At 44.2% G+C, this 17070-nt stretch overlaps 1 protein-coding gene across 1 annotated transcript; it reads left to right on the top strand.

The window, feature by feature from the left end:
- Nucleotides 1-5836: 5836 nt before the first annotated feature.
- SRARP (steroid receptor associated and regulated protein) lies at nt 5837-12938 on the top strand. The gene is given in 4 exon segments (XM_078146670.1): nt 5837-5940; nt 9827-9874; nt 12331-12477; nt 12480-12938. Coding segments are annotated over 4 exon segments (498 nt in total). The 5' UTR covers nt 5837-5906; the 3' UTR covers nt 12749-12938.
- Nucleotides 12939-17070: the final 4132 nt, after the last annotated feature.

Raw genomic sequence — 17070 nt, 5'->3', positions numbered from 1 at the left:
CACCCCCAGCTAAGGGGGTAAGGGATAGTGGTGGGTGGAAGCTTGTTTGTGTGGTGGGTGGAGACTTGCTTTCATAAGGCAGCCCCTGTTACTCCGTATCTCTCTCTCCAGTATCTCTCTCTCCACGTGTATTGAAGGAGCAGACAGCCATCTCGAGAGATTGTAATATAGGTAACCTTTACTTTCCACCATGAGGTCTCTGAGTTTAATTTGGGTTAGGGTCGCTGTCCCACACGGGTGTCACCTGGCCTATATGTTTTACCACTAATAAACTTTTCCTCTGGCTGAAGAAGATTTGAGTTGAATTCTTTCAGACAGGGCCTGGTACTGCGATCTTGGGGTCCCAGCACCCCAAAACCCCTAGACCTCTTCACCTACCTATACAATTCCTATTGAAAAACACTTATTGCTATTGAAAAACCTAAATTCTCCAGGCAGGTGCCAATCACCTGCTGCTGCTTTGTAGTAAATGTCAAGAGGGGGAGGATGAGAAAATGTTGAAATGTCTCAAGAATCAAAACCTGTACCAAAAATAAATTCAAGCACAACTAGAAGCAAATGAACTTCAGAAAAGCTAGGTCAAGTCGTTTTTTGTTTTGTTTTGTTTTTTGCTAGAGGAATGCCACCATAAACAGGCTCTGCACTATTTGCCAAATAGGGGTGAAAAGAAAGAGCCAGGTACAGCTGAAGGCTTTCAGAGAGCCCACACATAAAGTAGACTTTTGGAATTTAAAGAAGTCAGGAGGGTGGGCATTTGCAGATCCCCCCTGATGAGAGCAAGAGTAATCTGGCACTAGAAAAAGGAGGTCTGAGAAGTTGGGGGCACCCAGGTATACTGGTAAGAGGGCAGCATGTCAACCAGAGATGTGGTTCGTCTACCCCCCCCAAGTACTTTACTGGGTACAGACACATAGCACCCTTCTGTTTGTGTACAAACCTGCCCAGTTATTAATTGATCTAGTTCTTTCTGGTGAGAGAGTTAAGCTGGGCTTTGGACTCAGGAATTTAGTAAATATGTCTCCAGCCCACATCCCTCTATAGCCTGAACCAGGTGCCAAATAATGATGAGATACAGAAGGAAGAAAATTCTCACCTGTCATCCCAGGCTAGAGATTTCTTATACCACTTTTAGTACTGTACAGTGATAAGCATCTATAAAATATTGGGTGTGGGGGGGAGGGATGTGCAGCCTCATCCAGGAAGGGGCCACCTTCTTGTACATAATGATTTGCATGCTGTCTCCCCCATTACACTGTGAGCTCTTTAAGAGAGAGGCCTAGACTTTTCCCTTCTTTCTATGTTCTCTTTGCACTTACTACAATGCTTGGTAGTATCGAGTACTTCATGCTAATTGACTAACTGACCGCCAGAAGAATGAAATGCATTTGTTACTCACCACAGCTGCTGAAGGACCTGAAGGGATGGAATCTTCCGGGACCAGAGAAGCTCAATACTGATGCCATCAATGTGGATGCTATCCAGGGGATGCTGAAACAGAGCAGTCAGGACTCCAGGTGGACTTCTGCATTGGCCCAGAAATTCAAAAGTACATATCAACACTGTCAAGGCCACCATTCCATCAGGGAATGATGTGACTGATGTATAGCAGTTCTGTTAAGGACTGAGTGCAGGTTCTGAAAGCCAACCCGTCAGTCATTGGGCATTTATTAAGTATCTACTGTGTACTGTGCTCTGCACTGAGGATACAAAGAATGAGATAATCCTATTAGGTGGCATATTGGATAGATCTTAGACTTGGGAAGACCTGAGTTTGAATTCAGCCTCAGACCGAATCAGATGTATGACCCTAGGCAAGTCATTTGACCTTTCTCTATCCCTACCTCCTCTCCCCCTCACTCTTAACAGAGGATCTTGTCTAGGTTTTACTGCAAAAAATTGAGGCCCTTGATCATTAACAACTTCATTTCTTCTATTCCACACCTCAAAACCCATTTTCTCCAACTTTGCTTTGTCTCTGAGGATGAGGTGGTCCTTCGTGGCAAGGCCAACCCCTCTACTTGTGCAGATGATCTCATCTCCTTCAGGATCTTTGATCAGTGCTTTCTCTTGTATCATCAGTCTCTTCTTACATAACAGCTCCTTGGCATCTACCTACAACACACTCAGGTCTTCTACATCCTTAAAAAAAATTCTTTCACTGGACTCTGTCATGCCCTCAGCTAATCATCCTTTCTCTCTTCTCCCTTCCACAGCAAAACTCCTAGAAAAAGTAGCCTATGAGGATTGCTTCTGCTTTCTTACCTTCTGTCACTCCTTATCACCTGGCAGTCTGGCTTCCTACCATACCACTGAAGAAAAACTGCTATCTCTAAGATTTACCTACCATCTTTTAATGTCTAAATCGATTGACATTTTCTCAGTACTCATCCTATTTGACTTCTCTCTTTATTCTCTCTCTCCCTCTTCCCGCCCCCCTCTTTCCCTCTCTCTCTCTGTATACTCATTAGCTCCCATGGGTTCAGGTATCATCTGTATTCTCATGAGTCCCAAGTCTATATATTCAGCCCTAATCTCTCTCTTGAATGCTAGTCCTGCTTCCCTGGCTGTCTTTACCTGGACGTTACCAGGATATCCACTAACAGCTCAGACTCAACAGATTACTATCTTCCCCCTCTAGACCTGCCCCTCCTCCAAATTCCTTTTCCTATTGACATCACCAGTATGCTCTTCTGCTCACCTCCCTGCCTTCAACTAATGCCTAGATCCCCATCTATGGCTCTTAAGAATCCCACCCTTCCCCAAGGCTAAGCTCAAATGTCACCTCCTTTTCCAAGAGCTATTAACTTAGGGTCTACAGAATGTGAATAGATTTCATTGATGAATTTAGATAAGGGAAAAATACATCCTTATTTCAGTATGACTGTGTTCCTTTGTAATCCCAGGCATTTTATTTTATGCATTTAAAGACATCATTCTGAGAAGGGGCCCCTAGGTTTCACCAGATATTGCCCAAGGGGTCCAGGGCACAAAAAAAGTGAAGAACTTCTGTCCTCTCTTCGACCTTTCCTGATCCTTCCAGTTGTTAATGCTATCTTCTTCCTCAGTCTATCTTGTATTTATTAATCTGTGTATATGTTGTTAATAATAATAATAACCAGCATTTATAGAGTCCTTTAAACATGTTTTACATGTTATTTAAATTGGTCTTCATAACAACAACCCTGTGAGTTAGGTGCTATTATCCCCATTTTACAGATGAGGAAACAGAGGCTGCAGTTAAGTAACTTGCCCAGGGCCACACAGCTAGGGAGTGTCTGCCTCTCTTCCCTTACCCCAGGAAAGATCCTTGTAAGATGCTTGAGCTCAGGTGCTCTTTCAAAGTTACCCCTAGTGGTAAGACCACAGAATATTAGAATACTAGAATATTAAACTATTTGGCACTAGAAGGGTACCGTATATGGAGTTTCTCTTCTCATACATGTTGGACCAGCTGCTCCTCGGATCCCTTCCCACCAAGACATTCTGCGATTCTGGCGTCTCCTCTCCAAAGTCCCTCCCTGGGTCACAAACCCCATGGCCTTCTGTGGGGTGTCCATGCGCAGGGGGAGCGGGAAGGCCTGGGCACTGGGAAAGCAATTTTCATTAACTAGAATGGTGGAAGGAGCGCTGTATACAGTCAAGGCACCTCAATTTTATGATCATAGTGGATGCTTCTATAGCACAGTGATGTTTACCAAGTGATTTTCCCATGAGCACATCTTTTGTATCTCCTTATCTAAGCACATGGCATTTACCCCCAAAAAGAATGTCTGTTCTTTGAGGGCATCCCCAGAAACTGGCTCAGTGCTTGGGCACAGAACAGCTGCTTAATAAAGGCTGCATTGCTCACAACCTTGTGACATAGGAAATGCAAATATCGTTAATTATTTCTGTTTTGTTGATGAGGATTTGTGAGTTTAGATAGGCAAAGGGACTTTGTAGGGCTGAACAACTTGAAAGTAGCCAAGGCAGAATTGGGGTGTAGGATTTGATGGTGGAGTTCTTGTAAAAACAACTCTTATGGCACTGTGTATAGGGAGTAGACCCAGGAAAACCTGAGTTTGAATCTGGCCCCAGACTCTCACCAGCTGCGTGACCCTAGGCAAGTCACTTAACTTCTATATGCCTAAGTTTCCTCATCTGTACAATAGGGAAAATAAAAGGACCTACCTCCCAGAGTTATTGTGAGAATTAAATGAGATAATATTTGTTAAGCGCCTTGCAAACCTTAAAGTGCTATGGAAATGCTGTCATCATGCTCATTAAAGTTAGTAATAAGAATCTTTTCTGCCCATCTCAGAAGGCACTAGGGTAAGGAGGAGGAGATGGAGAAGGAGATAGAGAGAGAAAAAGGCAGACATAAAGACAGGAGAGAGAAGGAAAGAAAGAGACAGACAGAGACAGAGAGACCAAGACTGAGACATGGAGTGAGACAGAGACAGACTGAGACTGGGACAGAGAGATAGAGACAGAAAAGGAAGGAAGAGGGAGGAAAAAGAGAAGTCGGGGTAGAAAGAGAACAACATCAGTCAGGGAATGAGGGCCCTGGGGTGGAGTTCCGGAGGTGATCTCAAACCTTGCCCAAGACATGGTGTTGAGACTGCAAACAGACCTTTGTCCACTCCCCTTAACATGGGACTTTGGTGTTTGATGTGGAAATAAAAAGTGATACTCTGGACATGAGCAACCCAGGGTCCCAGAGGCCGATGCCATCCCCTACCCCTCTGTCCCTCCCACAGCCACAGTCCAGAGCTCCCCTGGACTCTTGGACCTCCCTGAGATCAAACAAACTGTGTCTCTATGTTGTCTCAGGCCTTTTCTTAGCTTAGAAAAGTCTGCCTCATGTGATGGCCCCTGTAGGACTGAGGACTGCCCTGTTGAGCAGAGTCAAGGCTTCCCAGTGGACTTCCCTCCCATGATATGCTATGGACAGGACTTCAAGGTCAGGAGATGACCTGTGCAGCTCACTTTTCAGGGCCATAGGAAGTGCTTAATCAGTGACTCTCCACTGATTATTCTACCAGTCAGATGTCTCTACCATGCTTGCTGGTGCAGGGGCAGTCCTGTTTGACTGGAAAGATCACTTGGCAAAGCTGGGTTCTAGTCCAGGATGCCACTAGCTAGCTCTGCAACTTGGGACACATTATTTCACCTCTTGGGACCTGTTTCCTGATTTATAAAATAAGGGGAATGGACTAGGCCCCTCCCAGCTCTGATATTCTCTGTTCTAAGGGCCCTCCCTGCTCTGACATTCTCTGTTCTAAGGTCCCTCCTTGTACTGACAGTCTGACATTCTACATAGAACCCAGGGCATGCTTACTTTCTGATGCAATAGCAATGCCTGTGTTTCTGCCACAACAGCCCTCAGCATTTTATTGATGAGCACACAGCCTCATTCCTTACACTTCTTACCTCCCCCAGCCTCAGGCAAACATTCCTCTCCAGAGAAAACGAAAAGAGAGAGCTGAAAGGCCTTCCCAAAGATACAAGAGAAGGCTGAAGCCCCAGCTGAAAGCCAGGAAATGTTTATCTGTAATGGACCTGATCCCAGGAGCCTGGAGCCCTCAGGTCTTCCTTCCTCTTCTCTGCCCACAAAGGGAGTTGGTGGGGTTTATAATGCAAACTTAGCGATGAAAGAAATCCCCTGATTCTCACCAGTTCCTGCTGCTCTGGCCTGACATAGCTGGGACTTTAAGTCTAATCCCTGGGCTAAGCTGGGTCACTGGGGGCAGGGAGGATGGGAGACAGAGAGGGAGGAAGGGAGGCTGCTTTCTACCTGCCAGAGACACTATAAATACCGGGGGTGGGGATAGCAACCTTCACAGAAGATCCAGGCTTTCCTCTGGGGAGCAGAGTAGGGACAGGAGAGCAGCTTGCATTCAGATCTTGCAGCACAACCCAAAGCCATGTATTTAAAACCCCACTTGGAGGGCAGTGCAGGTAAGTGGAAGGAGAAGAGTTTCTTGGGATGAGAACAAAATACTCAGAAAGAGAGGAGACCCTAAATGATGGAAGGAGGTGTTGTGGTAGAGAGGAAAGAGACCTGGGCTCAGAATGAGAAGGACCTAGCATCAAGTTCTGTCTCTGAGGCTTGTTAGCCTCAAATCAAGGGATTTGACAAATCCCTTGAGCTTTCTAAGCCTCTATTTCTTTCTCTATAAAATGGGTATAGAAGCAGGTTCAAGTAAGAAAACATATGAAGTGTTTTGCAAAGTGCCGATGATTATTTGTGGGGAAAAAAAATTCACATTGTACTTTGTATTTTAGGCATAAGTCCACCAGAAAGTTTTATTTAATTTAACGTTAATTTATATCCAAACCATTTCTGGGAGAGAGAGAGAGAGAGAATGAATGAGAATGTCCAACCTGGTGTAGTTCTCCCGCTCTCTGGGTGACTTTCCAAGACCATTTGGGGAATTTTGAAAGAGGAAGTTCACACTATTTAAGATCACACATTTGAGGTTAACATACCAAGATAGTTAAGTACCTTAACCAAGTCACTAACTCATTCCTCTCAGGGACCAATCCCATACTCTCAAGGAAATCTATGGATCCTCCTCAAATAAATCAAGGGTTGTTATTTGGTCATGTCTGACTCTTCATGACTCCATGTGGGGTTTTCTTGGCAATGATACTGGAATGGTTTGCCATTTCCTTTTCCAGCTCATTTTACAGATGGGGAAACAGGGTCACACAGCTAGTAAGTGTCTGAACCTGCAGTTGAACTTGGACCTTCCTAATTCTATCTAGTGCTATACCTAACTGGAAAAGGAGATTGTGTTCTGTCTAGTGCTTTAAAAATATGAGTTGCTTTTATGACTTTGGGGTCATTTTTGAGCCCCTCCCCACCCACAAATCCATTTCACTTTCTTTGGAGTCAAGCCTAGGAACCGACTTGCCCTCCTTGAGAACTGTCTTCATCTTTCTCTATCCCCAGCCTGTGCCTGGCAAATCTTCATTTTAGACCTCCTCTCTTCATCAATCTTGGTTCAATCTGATTTGTAGACATTTCAAAAACATCCGTCCCAGAGAGATTAGACAGGGGTAAGGCCGCACGTTCCCTACTTCTGCTAGGTCTTCAGGATACTCCTTTCTCCTGGTTCTCCTCCTGCCTATTTGACAGCCCATTCTCTGTCTCCTTTGATAGATTCTCATCCAGATAGATTCTCATCCAGATCATGCCCTCTAACTATGTGTCTTTTAGGGTTCTGTGCTTGGCCCCCATCTCTTCTCCCTCTTTAATACTTTTTTGGTGATCTCGTCACCTCTCATGTGTTTAATTACCATCTTTATGCTTGTGATTTCCAGATCTACCTGTCCTGCCCCAAACTGTCAGCTGAACTCCAATCTCACATCCTCAACTGCCTTTCAGACATCTCCAGTCAGATGTCCAGTAGACCTCTTAAACTCAATATGTCTAAAACTGAACTTACTATCTTTCCCCCAAACCTTCTCCACCTCCTACCTTCCCAATTCCCATAGAGGGCAATACCATCCTCCCAGTTCCCCAGGCTCACAACCTAGGAGTCATCCTGGACTCTTCACTTTCTCTCCTCTCTTCCCCCCTTCCAATCTGTTGCCCAAGCCTGTCGATATCACCTTTCTAACACCTCTCCATTACACCCCCTTCTCTCCCAGGACGCTGCAGCCTTCTGGTGCAGACCCTCATCACTTTGTGCCTAGATTATTACAATAGCCCACTGGTGGGTCTGTCGGCCTCAAGTCTCTCCCCACTGCAATCATCCTCCATTCAGACACCAAAATGGTTTTCCTAAAGCTCAGGTCTAACCATGTCACCCTGTCAACTCCAATGGCTCCATATCACCTTCAGAATCAAAGTATATTTGAAGCTTTTCATAACTTAGCCCTGCCTCCTCCCTGGGTCTTATCCCATTTTCTCTGTCTTCTCACACTTTCTTCCCTCCACATACTCTTCCATTCTGTGACACTGGCTTCCTTCAGATATTTTGAAAGCTCAGTACTGTTATTGACCCTGAACTTCTCCCTGAAACAAAAGCCCATCTTTCAATAGTCTTCCGGTAGTGCTACATGGAATATGAGTCTCCGTGGAATTAAAGGTTATAGGTTATCCAAAAGACAATGGAGAGGTACATGATGGGTGTGACTAGGCTGTAACTTATTAATAACAAAGAATTACACTGGAGAAATGGGGTAAAGAGTATGACCAGGGGAATAGCTAAGCAGAAAAGGAGGTAGACCAGTTATGTACTAAGAGGTAACCAATGGATAGATTTCTGCAAGTCACTTAACCCATCTTGGTCTCCACCTCTTCTTCTTCTTCTTTTTTCTTTTTTTTTTAAGCAATTGGGGTTAAGTGACTTGCCCAGGGTCACACAGCTATTGCTCTCTACTTCTTCAACATGGATGACACTCCAGGAACAGGACACTGCATCTCTCCCCTTCAGGCATTTTCTCTGGGTATTTCCTGATACCTGGAACTCTCTTTCTCCTCATCTCTGCACACTGACCTCCCTGGCTTCCTTCAAGTCTTAGCTAAAATCCCACCTTGTATAGGGATCTTTTCCTTATCCCCTTCCAGTGCCTTCCCTCTCGTGCTTGCTTCCTATTTGTCCTACATAGAGCTTGTTTGTATATATGTGTTTACATGTTAATCTTCCCCATTGGATTATGAGCTCCCTGAGGGCAGGGACTGATAAAGTTTCTCATACTATTCTCATGTAGAAATTGGAGAGACTTGGAGTAGGCAATAATTAATCAGATGGGATTCATTCAAAACTGGATAGATAGTTGGACTCAAAAAGTAGTTGTTAATGGTTCAATTTCAACCTGGCAGGAGGTCTCCAGTGGAGTACCCTAGGGATCAATGGTTGGCCTTGCTCTTTTTATAAAAGCAATTGATGAATGTGTTAAAGGTACATTGAATTTGCAGATGTCACAAGGCTGGGAGAGATTATAGAATAAAAATCCCAAAAGAGTCTTGATAGGCTAAGAGCATTGGACTGAATTTAATAAGGTGGAATTCAATGAGGATAAATGTAAAGTCTGGTGTTTGAGTATAAAAATTCAACTTCACAAGTAGAAGCTGGGGGTGACATGCTTAGAAAGCAGTTGTTCTGAAAAAGATCTGAGGGTCTAAGTGCACTACAAGCTCAGTGGGAGTCAACAGTGGGACTTGTTAGCCAAAAAACTGAATGTGATCTTGGGCTACATTAAGAGGGATATAACCACCAGGTTATAGGGAGGTGATAGTCTAACTATAGGCTGCCTTTGTCTGACCCCATCTTTAGTTCTGGGCACCAAGAAGGCTATTGATCAGCTGGAGAGAATGTCCAGAGCAAGGCACCCAGGATGGAGACAGTCCTTGTATCTATGTCGTATAAAGATCATTTGGAGGAATTAAGCATATTTTAGCCTAGAGAAGAGAAAACACAGGGGGGACATGAAAGATGTCTTCAAGTATTTGGAGGGCTACCATATTATTTGGCCCTGGAGGTTGGAGCCAGAAGCAAAGGGGGGGAAATTGTCAAGAGGTAAATTTAAGCTTGATGAGGGGACAGAACTAGAGCTTCCTAACAATTAGAGCGATTCCAGAATGAGGGTGGGGGACTCCCCTTTTACTGGAAGAGGCTGAACAACCATTTCTCTGAGCAAGTGATAGTAGGGAATACTTTGGGTTGTATGAGTTGGGCTAGATGGCCAATAAGGTCCCTTCCAGCTCTCACCTTCCATGATCCCGTGATTCCCAGCGGTTTGGATGAAGAAGAAAGTTGGGCCATGGGTTTTCTGAATAGAGTTTTTTTTTGTCCTGCCCTCTGTTCCATCTCTCCTTTCTTTCTGTCCTCAGGAAAGAGCCCGCTGTGTGAGGATCCTCTTGGAAAGCTGCCCGGGAGATGTAAGTTGGAAGGAGAGATTTGAAAGGGACGGGGTGGAAGGCTCCTGGTAAATAATCTCTCCTTACATTTGTAGAAGAGTTTATACTTGCACTGAGTCCAGATAAGGGCTGGAACATTGGTCACCTCTGTTTGTCCTCACTCTAAGCTTGTCAGGTGGTAGAGCTAATATAAAGCCTCAGGATGCCAGAGCTGAAAGGAATTCCAGCTCCTGGACCCACTTATCTGTGTAACCTTGGGCAGGCACTTCACTTTCCTGGGCTTTGGTGTCCTCAAATGTCAAATGCTCTAAGTCTTGGGCTTCTGCAATAAAGGAAGGAAACCAGCACTTATTCAATACTGGGCACTGTTCAGGGCACTGTGCTAATACTTTACAAGTATTATCTTATTTGATCCTGAGGGAAGGTGCTATTATGATCCCCATTTTACAGATGAGGAAAACTGAGGCAGACAGCGGGCAAGTGACTTGCTCAGGGTCACACAACTAGGAGGTGTCTGAGGCTGGATTCAAACTCAGGTTTTCCTGACTCTAGGCCCCAGCACTCTATCTACTGGGCCCTGTGGTTGCTAACTTTTTGTTCCTTTTATTTTAAATTTCTATTGGTATCTTGGATTTTCTAATCACCTTTTCACAATATATTCATCTCCCACTCTCTTGTACAAAGAACCAGTCTTTATAACAAAGATTTTTAAAAAGAGAGGAAACAGTTAAAACAGGTCAGTTAAACTAAACCACCCAAGTGTGACATTATATGCGACGTTTCTGGCCCGTAATTCCCCACCTCTTCCTGGAAGGGAAAGTATCTTCCTTGGGCGTAGGGTGACAGAGATCAGGACTATGCTTGAGATTTCTTTGGGATGAGGAAATCCTCAATGAAGAGGAAACCCCTTCTACCACTGCAGGCTGACAGCTTTTCTATTGCTTATAGTCTTAGAGAATTTCCGATGGGGGGAGGGAGAAAAAAAAATTCTCCTGAAACCATTGGAAACGCCCATAAGATAATCTTTCTAATGTAAGTATCTACCAATTAAGGAAATAGAAAATGATTGATGAGATACAGAAAATCTTCTGTTTCCTATTAGAATAGATGGTTTTTAAGGCACCTCTAACTCTTATTATCTATGAACCCTGCAACGTTTAGTGCTATTATTATCATCACTATTTTCAGCTGAGGAAACTGAGGCTCAGAGAAAGGAAACATCTGGGTGGGACAGTGACCCCAACCCAAATTAAACTCAGAGACTTCTTAAGGTGGAAAGTAAAGGTTATCTTTATTACAATCTCGGGAGATGGCTGTCTGCTGCTTCAATACACGTGGGGAGAGAGAGAGAGAGAGAGAGAGAGAGAGAGAGAGAGAGAGAGAGAGAGAGAGAGAGAAGAGAGAGAGAGAGAGGCAAATCTCCGCCCACCATGCAAACAAGCCTCCACCAACACTATCCCTTACCCCCTTACCTGGGGGTGGGCTTACATTCTAAGCTTGAAAGTTTCTTCCTATCCCCTTAACTGGGAGGTGAGGCTTACATTCTAGGCCCGAAATTCAAAGACAAGGAAAGAGGCTGGAAGCTCAGGTTGGGGGTGGGGCAGGGCTTATTCCTTCTGTTAAGTGCTTAAAAACAGGGTCTAAGTGGGGGAGGATTTTGAAAGTAATAATCAAGAATTATTTGACCCTTTGAGCCTTCACTTCTGAGAGTTCATTTCTCACATTACCTTCTGAACTCATTACCTTAATTACACTGAGAAGTCTTCACTGGGACATCCCATTCACATCTTACCTCAGTTTCCTAAACTGTAAAATGTGGATAAGCAATCATAGCACCTACCTGCCAGGGTTGTTGTGAGGATCAAAAGGGGTAATTTTTGTAAAAATTGCTTGGTGTGGTACCTGGTACATAGTAGGCACTTTATAAATACCTACTCCCTCCCCTTCTCTTCCACCTTTCCTTCCCATACGTACTCCTGCTTTTTGTCTGAAAGGCTGTATCTCTCCAGGTCCTGTCCATTTTTCAAGCCTCAGCTTACATTTCACCTCCTTCATGAAGCTCTCCTTGACATCATATACTACCTACCATGATAGTTATTTATGCATTGATCTTGTCTCCTGTGCTGGATTGTGTCTTAATTATATCCATATGCCCCACTGCATCTGGCACAGCCTCCCCCAGATTCCCACCCCCCAATACACATAGTAGGTATTTGGCAAGAACAGTGGAAAGAGCACAAGATTTCTACTCTGAGGACTCAGGTTCAAATCCTGATGCTGTTACCTACTACCATTATGATCTTTGTTTTCTCACCTATAAAAAGAGAGGGCTGAACTCAGTCACCCCAGTTCTAGTTTGTGCCTGGCCCCAAAATCACCAAGATGACCCAGCCCATTCTCAATCCTGCAATGCTGTGATTATGTAATTATTCACTTAGTGGATTGTAACCACCTGTGTTTGGTTTCTTCCCCTCTAGATGGTGATGGGGAGCTGGCCTGGAGCCGGAATGCCAAAGGCTGGGCACACCCAACCTTCCTCATCGACTGTACCAGTGGGAAGCCTCTGCCTCTGCCTGGGCCATTCCCACCCCCTCTCCAAAGGCCCCACTCAGGATCCATCCCCCCCACATGAGAATCTATATCCTATTCTGCTGGGACCTGCCCAGGCCTACTCAGGAGGTCCCCCAGTGTGGAGCAGTTGTGGCAGAGCTGGGCAAACAGCTGGGCAAGAGCACCGAAGACCTGGCTCCTGGCCCAGTCAGGCAGCCTAGGTCCAAGGAGGGGCCCAAGTCCAAGGCAATGCCCTCCAAATCCTTCTTGCCCACAAGGGCTCGGGACATAGTCAAGGACTCGCTGAAAGCATGCTGTTCCTGCCTCAGTGGGCCAGAGGATTAAAGTTGTGTGTGGGGGGGGTGGCAATTCAGTTCAATTCAAGACACATTTTTTGAGTGCCTACTGTGTGCATGATCCTGGGCTTGACACTGGGGACACAAATATAAAAAGGGAGCTTACAACCTAACACACAAGTACAGTATCTGTTAACAAGCATTTATTTTTTAAAATAAATTTTTATTGTTATCTTTTATTTTTACATTGTCTAAGTTTCTTTCAGTACTCCTCCTCCTCCCCATCCCATATAGCAAAGAATATTTTTTAAGGAAAAAGAGAAAAGAAAGAAAAAGGGAGAGGGAAAAAAACCAAATCAACTAATACATTAAAAGCCAAAAATTTGTATGCAACGTTCCACCCTAACGTGGCCCCTCACCTCTGCAAAGGGATGGGGCTGGGAGTGTCTTATCCTAGCTCTTCTTGGGTGCCATAATTGTTCTTTGTAATTCCAAACATTCACTGTGATTTGTTTTGTGATTTGAGGGGGTCTTTCTATTTACGTTTTTACAATCCATGTGTATATTGTTTTCTTGACTCTACTTGGATCTACATCAATTCATGTAAGTCTTTCCATGCTTCACTGTATTCATCACACATGTCATTTCTTTTTTAAAATATATTTTTATTTCATTAAATATGTCCCAATTATATTAAAATTTTGAGTTCCAAATTCTCTCCCTCCCTTCCCTCTCCCCCACCCCTTGAGAAGGCAAGCAACATGATATTGATTATGCATGACACACAATTTGTTTTTTAAATTTAATTTAAATATATTTTTTGTTACATTTTGAGTTCCGAGTTTTCTCCCTGCCTCCTAACCCCACATTATTGTTGTTTGGTTAATTAGTTATGTCTGATTTCCTGACTCCGTGTGGGGTTTTCTTGGCAAAGATCCTGGCGTGGTTTGCCATTTTCTTCTCTGGGTCATTTTACAGATGAGGAAACTGAGGCAAACAGGATGAAGTGACTTGCCCAGGGTCACATAGCTAGTAAGTGGCTGAAGCTGGATTAGAACTCAGGTTTTCCTGACTCCAGGCAGGGCACTCTATCCACTGTGCCACCTACAAGGCCAACATTTTATATACATGTATGTGTATATATATATATATATATATATATATATATATATATATATGTGTGTATGCATGTATGTATGTATGTATGTATGTATGTATGTATGTATGTGGAACCGTGTAATACATACTTCCATATGTCAGTTCTTTCTCTGGAGATGGATAGCATTTTCCTTCATAAATCCTGTGTAATTGGTTTGAATGATCATATTACTCAGAATAGCACAGCCTTCCTGTTTGACACATCATTTCTTATAGTACAGTCTCGTTCCATTACACTCACGTCCCACAATTTGTTTAGCCATTCCTCAATCCACAGGCAGCTACTCGGTTTCCAGTTCTTTGCTATCCCACAAACTGCTGCTTCCACTATTTTGGTGTATATGGGGTTTATTGTCTTATCAATGACCGCCTCAATAGCATTTGCTAATTGATCACCAATTGATGCTGGGTACTGGATATGCAAAGACACAAATGAAAAAATCCCTTCCCTCAAGGCCAGGTTGACTTTCTAACAGGAGCTACAAAATGGCAATCAGTTAGCAAGAATTACGATTGTACTCACTACGTGCCAGGAACTGTGCTAAGTACTCAGGATATAAAGAGAAACGGAAAATCGTCACTGTTCTTAGGGGGCTTCTATTCAAATGAGAAAAGTGGTAGGTATACAAATTAGTTGTTGTCCTTGGTGCTGGAAAAGGACCAAAAAAGCCGATATCACTATGCTAGAGTCAAGTTTTAGTGTGTCTGATTGTGTCTGACCTGTGCCCTCAACAGTGAGAGGGAGATTTGGAAGAGGGGTGAGTTTTGAGGGAAAGAATGATTTCTATTTTTGGACAGGTTGAGTTTGAGAAGCGTAAGTGACATTCAACTTGCAATGTCGAACAGGCAGTTAATGATGCAAGATTGGAACTCAGGAGAGAGACAAAGGCTAGACTGTTGTCATTGTTGTTCAGGATTTCAGTCGTGTCCAACTCTTCATGACCCCATTTTGGGGTTTTCTTGGCAGAGATACTGGAGTGGTTTTCCATTGCCTTCTCCAGCTCATTTTACAGATGAGGAAACTGAGGTAAACAAGATGAAGCAACTTGCCCAGGGTCACACAGCTAGGAAGTGTCTGAGGGCAGATTTGAACTCAGGAAGATTTAACACAGGTCTTTCCCGACTCCAGGCCTGGGATTCTAGCCACTGAGCCACTCAGTTGCCCTACATAGATCTAGAAGTCACATGATAGAATAAACATTTATTAAGTGTCTACTATGTGCCAGGCACTATGGTAAGCACTGGGGATACAAACTTTTCAAAAGAGACAGCCTCTGCCCTACCAAGGGAAGACAATATGAAAAAGAAACTGAAAAGGGTAAGGGGACTGGTTAGCAAGGGGGGGGGGGACAATGATGATGGCAGAGCCAAAAGATAGCAAAGCAGATGGTGACAAATGAAAAGATTTTGAATCCTCTGTAGAGGGAGGCTATGGCAGGGATTTTTTGCTTTACCTTTCAGCCCTCCAATCAGAGGGTCAGAAGCAACCGAGGGTACTGATGAGCTGAAGCAATCTCCATTATGATACGCTTTCCTGGTGATGAACTTATCCTGGGAAGAGGGGGTGGAGAGTGATGAGTTTCTTGGTGATGCGCTTAAACCAAGCAAAGCTGCTGGTGGTGGATGAAGAGACATCTGTATCAATGGGAGATGGTTAGGTCATCATATAAGAGAATATAGACAGAAAAGCGAAGAGGGCTCAAGACAAAGCCTTGGGGGACACCCACAGTTAGGGGGCATGATGTGGACAAAGAAAATTCAGCCAGAGACGCTCAAGTGGAGCAGTCAGATAGGTAGGAAGAGAAATGGGAAAGAACAGAGTCACGAAAATTCAGAGAGGAGAATGTATCTGAGAGGAGAGAGTGCTCAGCTGGGAAGGGGAGGAGTGCCACAGAACAAGAGTGGGGATGGTAGCACCTAGTGAGGGTGTTTTTTTTAAAGATGGAGGGACTAGGGGTGTATGGGGTGTTCAGGGAAGACTGGTGTGAGGGCTAGCTGAGCTCTTTTCAGGGCCACCCATCCGTCTTTGGTGTCCACCTGATCTACCCGGGTTCCAAGAAGCTGTAGCTTTCTCAGTGATCACACCTGGTAAGCCATTTTGGCAGATGGGTTAAACCAGTTTGAGGGTAGCTGAGGGGTCTTAAATCCTTTGGTGAGTTATGAAGGTGTCTGCCCTAAGCACATAAAGACTTCCCCTGGTTGAATGGGTAGATGAGAACCATTTGTTCCAGTGGTCGTGAAGGCAGCTGAAGCACGTGCTGGGGAGCGCTTAGAGCTCTGAAGACGCCAAGGTCATCCACTGTGCTTGTCTCAACTTTTGTCTTGCCACCGGACTTTGATGCCTCAGGAAGAGAGAGTGAGGCTGATGACTTGGAGCAACTCTGCCTCACTGAAATCCAATTTATGCTCAAGTCAAAAGATACCACTCATACTATTTTACCATTTTTATCTACCTCAATGTCCTATGGCAAGTGACAAAGTGGCAGGTGTGGATACACTGGGAGCTATAGTCACAACTCTGCACACAGGCAGAGTCATAGCGTTGTCTTCTCACTGGAAGCAGTGGTGGGATTCAGCAGCCTCTGGGTGTCTGAGTGGCCTTGTTAAAGGACTGCATGGCTCTCCTTCTGGTGTAAGGAAGGGGGTAGAAAAGATGCCCTAAAAATTGTGTGCTTCACCCACCTCAGCAGACAGGTATCCCACCCTGAGGTTGAAATACAAAAAAATGTACAAAAACTTTTGCAAAGATGATTCCACTCACTATCAGTACATGGAATGTGAGCACACTTATGGACAACACAAAATCTAGTAGACCTGAAAGGCAAACAGCTTTTGTTGTTAGAGAACTCAGCAGGTATCACATCCACATAGCAGCCCTGAGTGAAACAAGGCTGGCAAATGAAGGCCAGATTACTGAAGTCAGAGCTGGATGCACATTTTTCTGGAGTGGCCACAGTGATGGAGAGTGCCATGAGGCTGGCATAAGTTTTGCAATCAAAACTAATCTAGTCAATAAGCTTGTATATCTCCAAAATGGAACGAATGACAGGCTCATGACAATGCGATGGCCATTTGTAGGAAAGTGCCATGCTTCCACCATGAGGAACCCTAATGAGGTCAAAGAAAAATTTTATGAAGGCCTGGAGACCCTTATCATCAATGCATTGAAAGAAGACAAGCTTATAATTCTGGATGACTTTAATGCCAGGGTAG

Source organism: Phascolarctos cinereus, unplaced genomic scaffold, assembly GCF_003287225.1.
Source record: "Phascolarctos cinereus isolate Bilbo 61053 unplaced genomic scaffold, phaCin_HiC Scaffold_726;HRSCAF=1367, whole genome shotgun sequence".
Taxonomy (NCBI): Eukaryota; Metazoa; Chordata; class Mammalia; order Diprotodontia; family Phascolarctidae; genus Phascolarctos; species Phascolarctos cinereus.
This window is presented reverse-complemented; position numbering and strand designations above follow the sequence as displayed.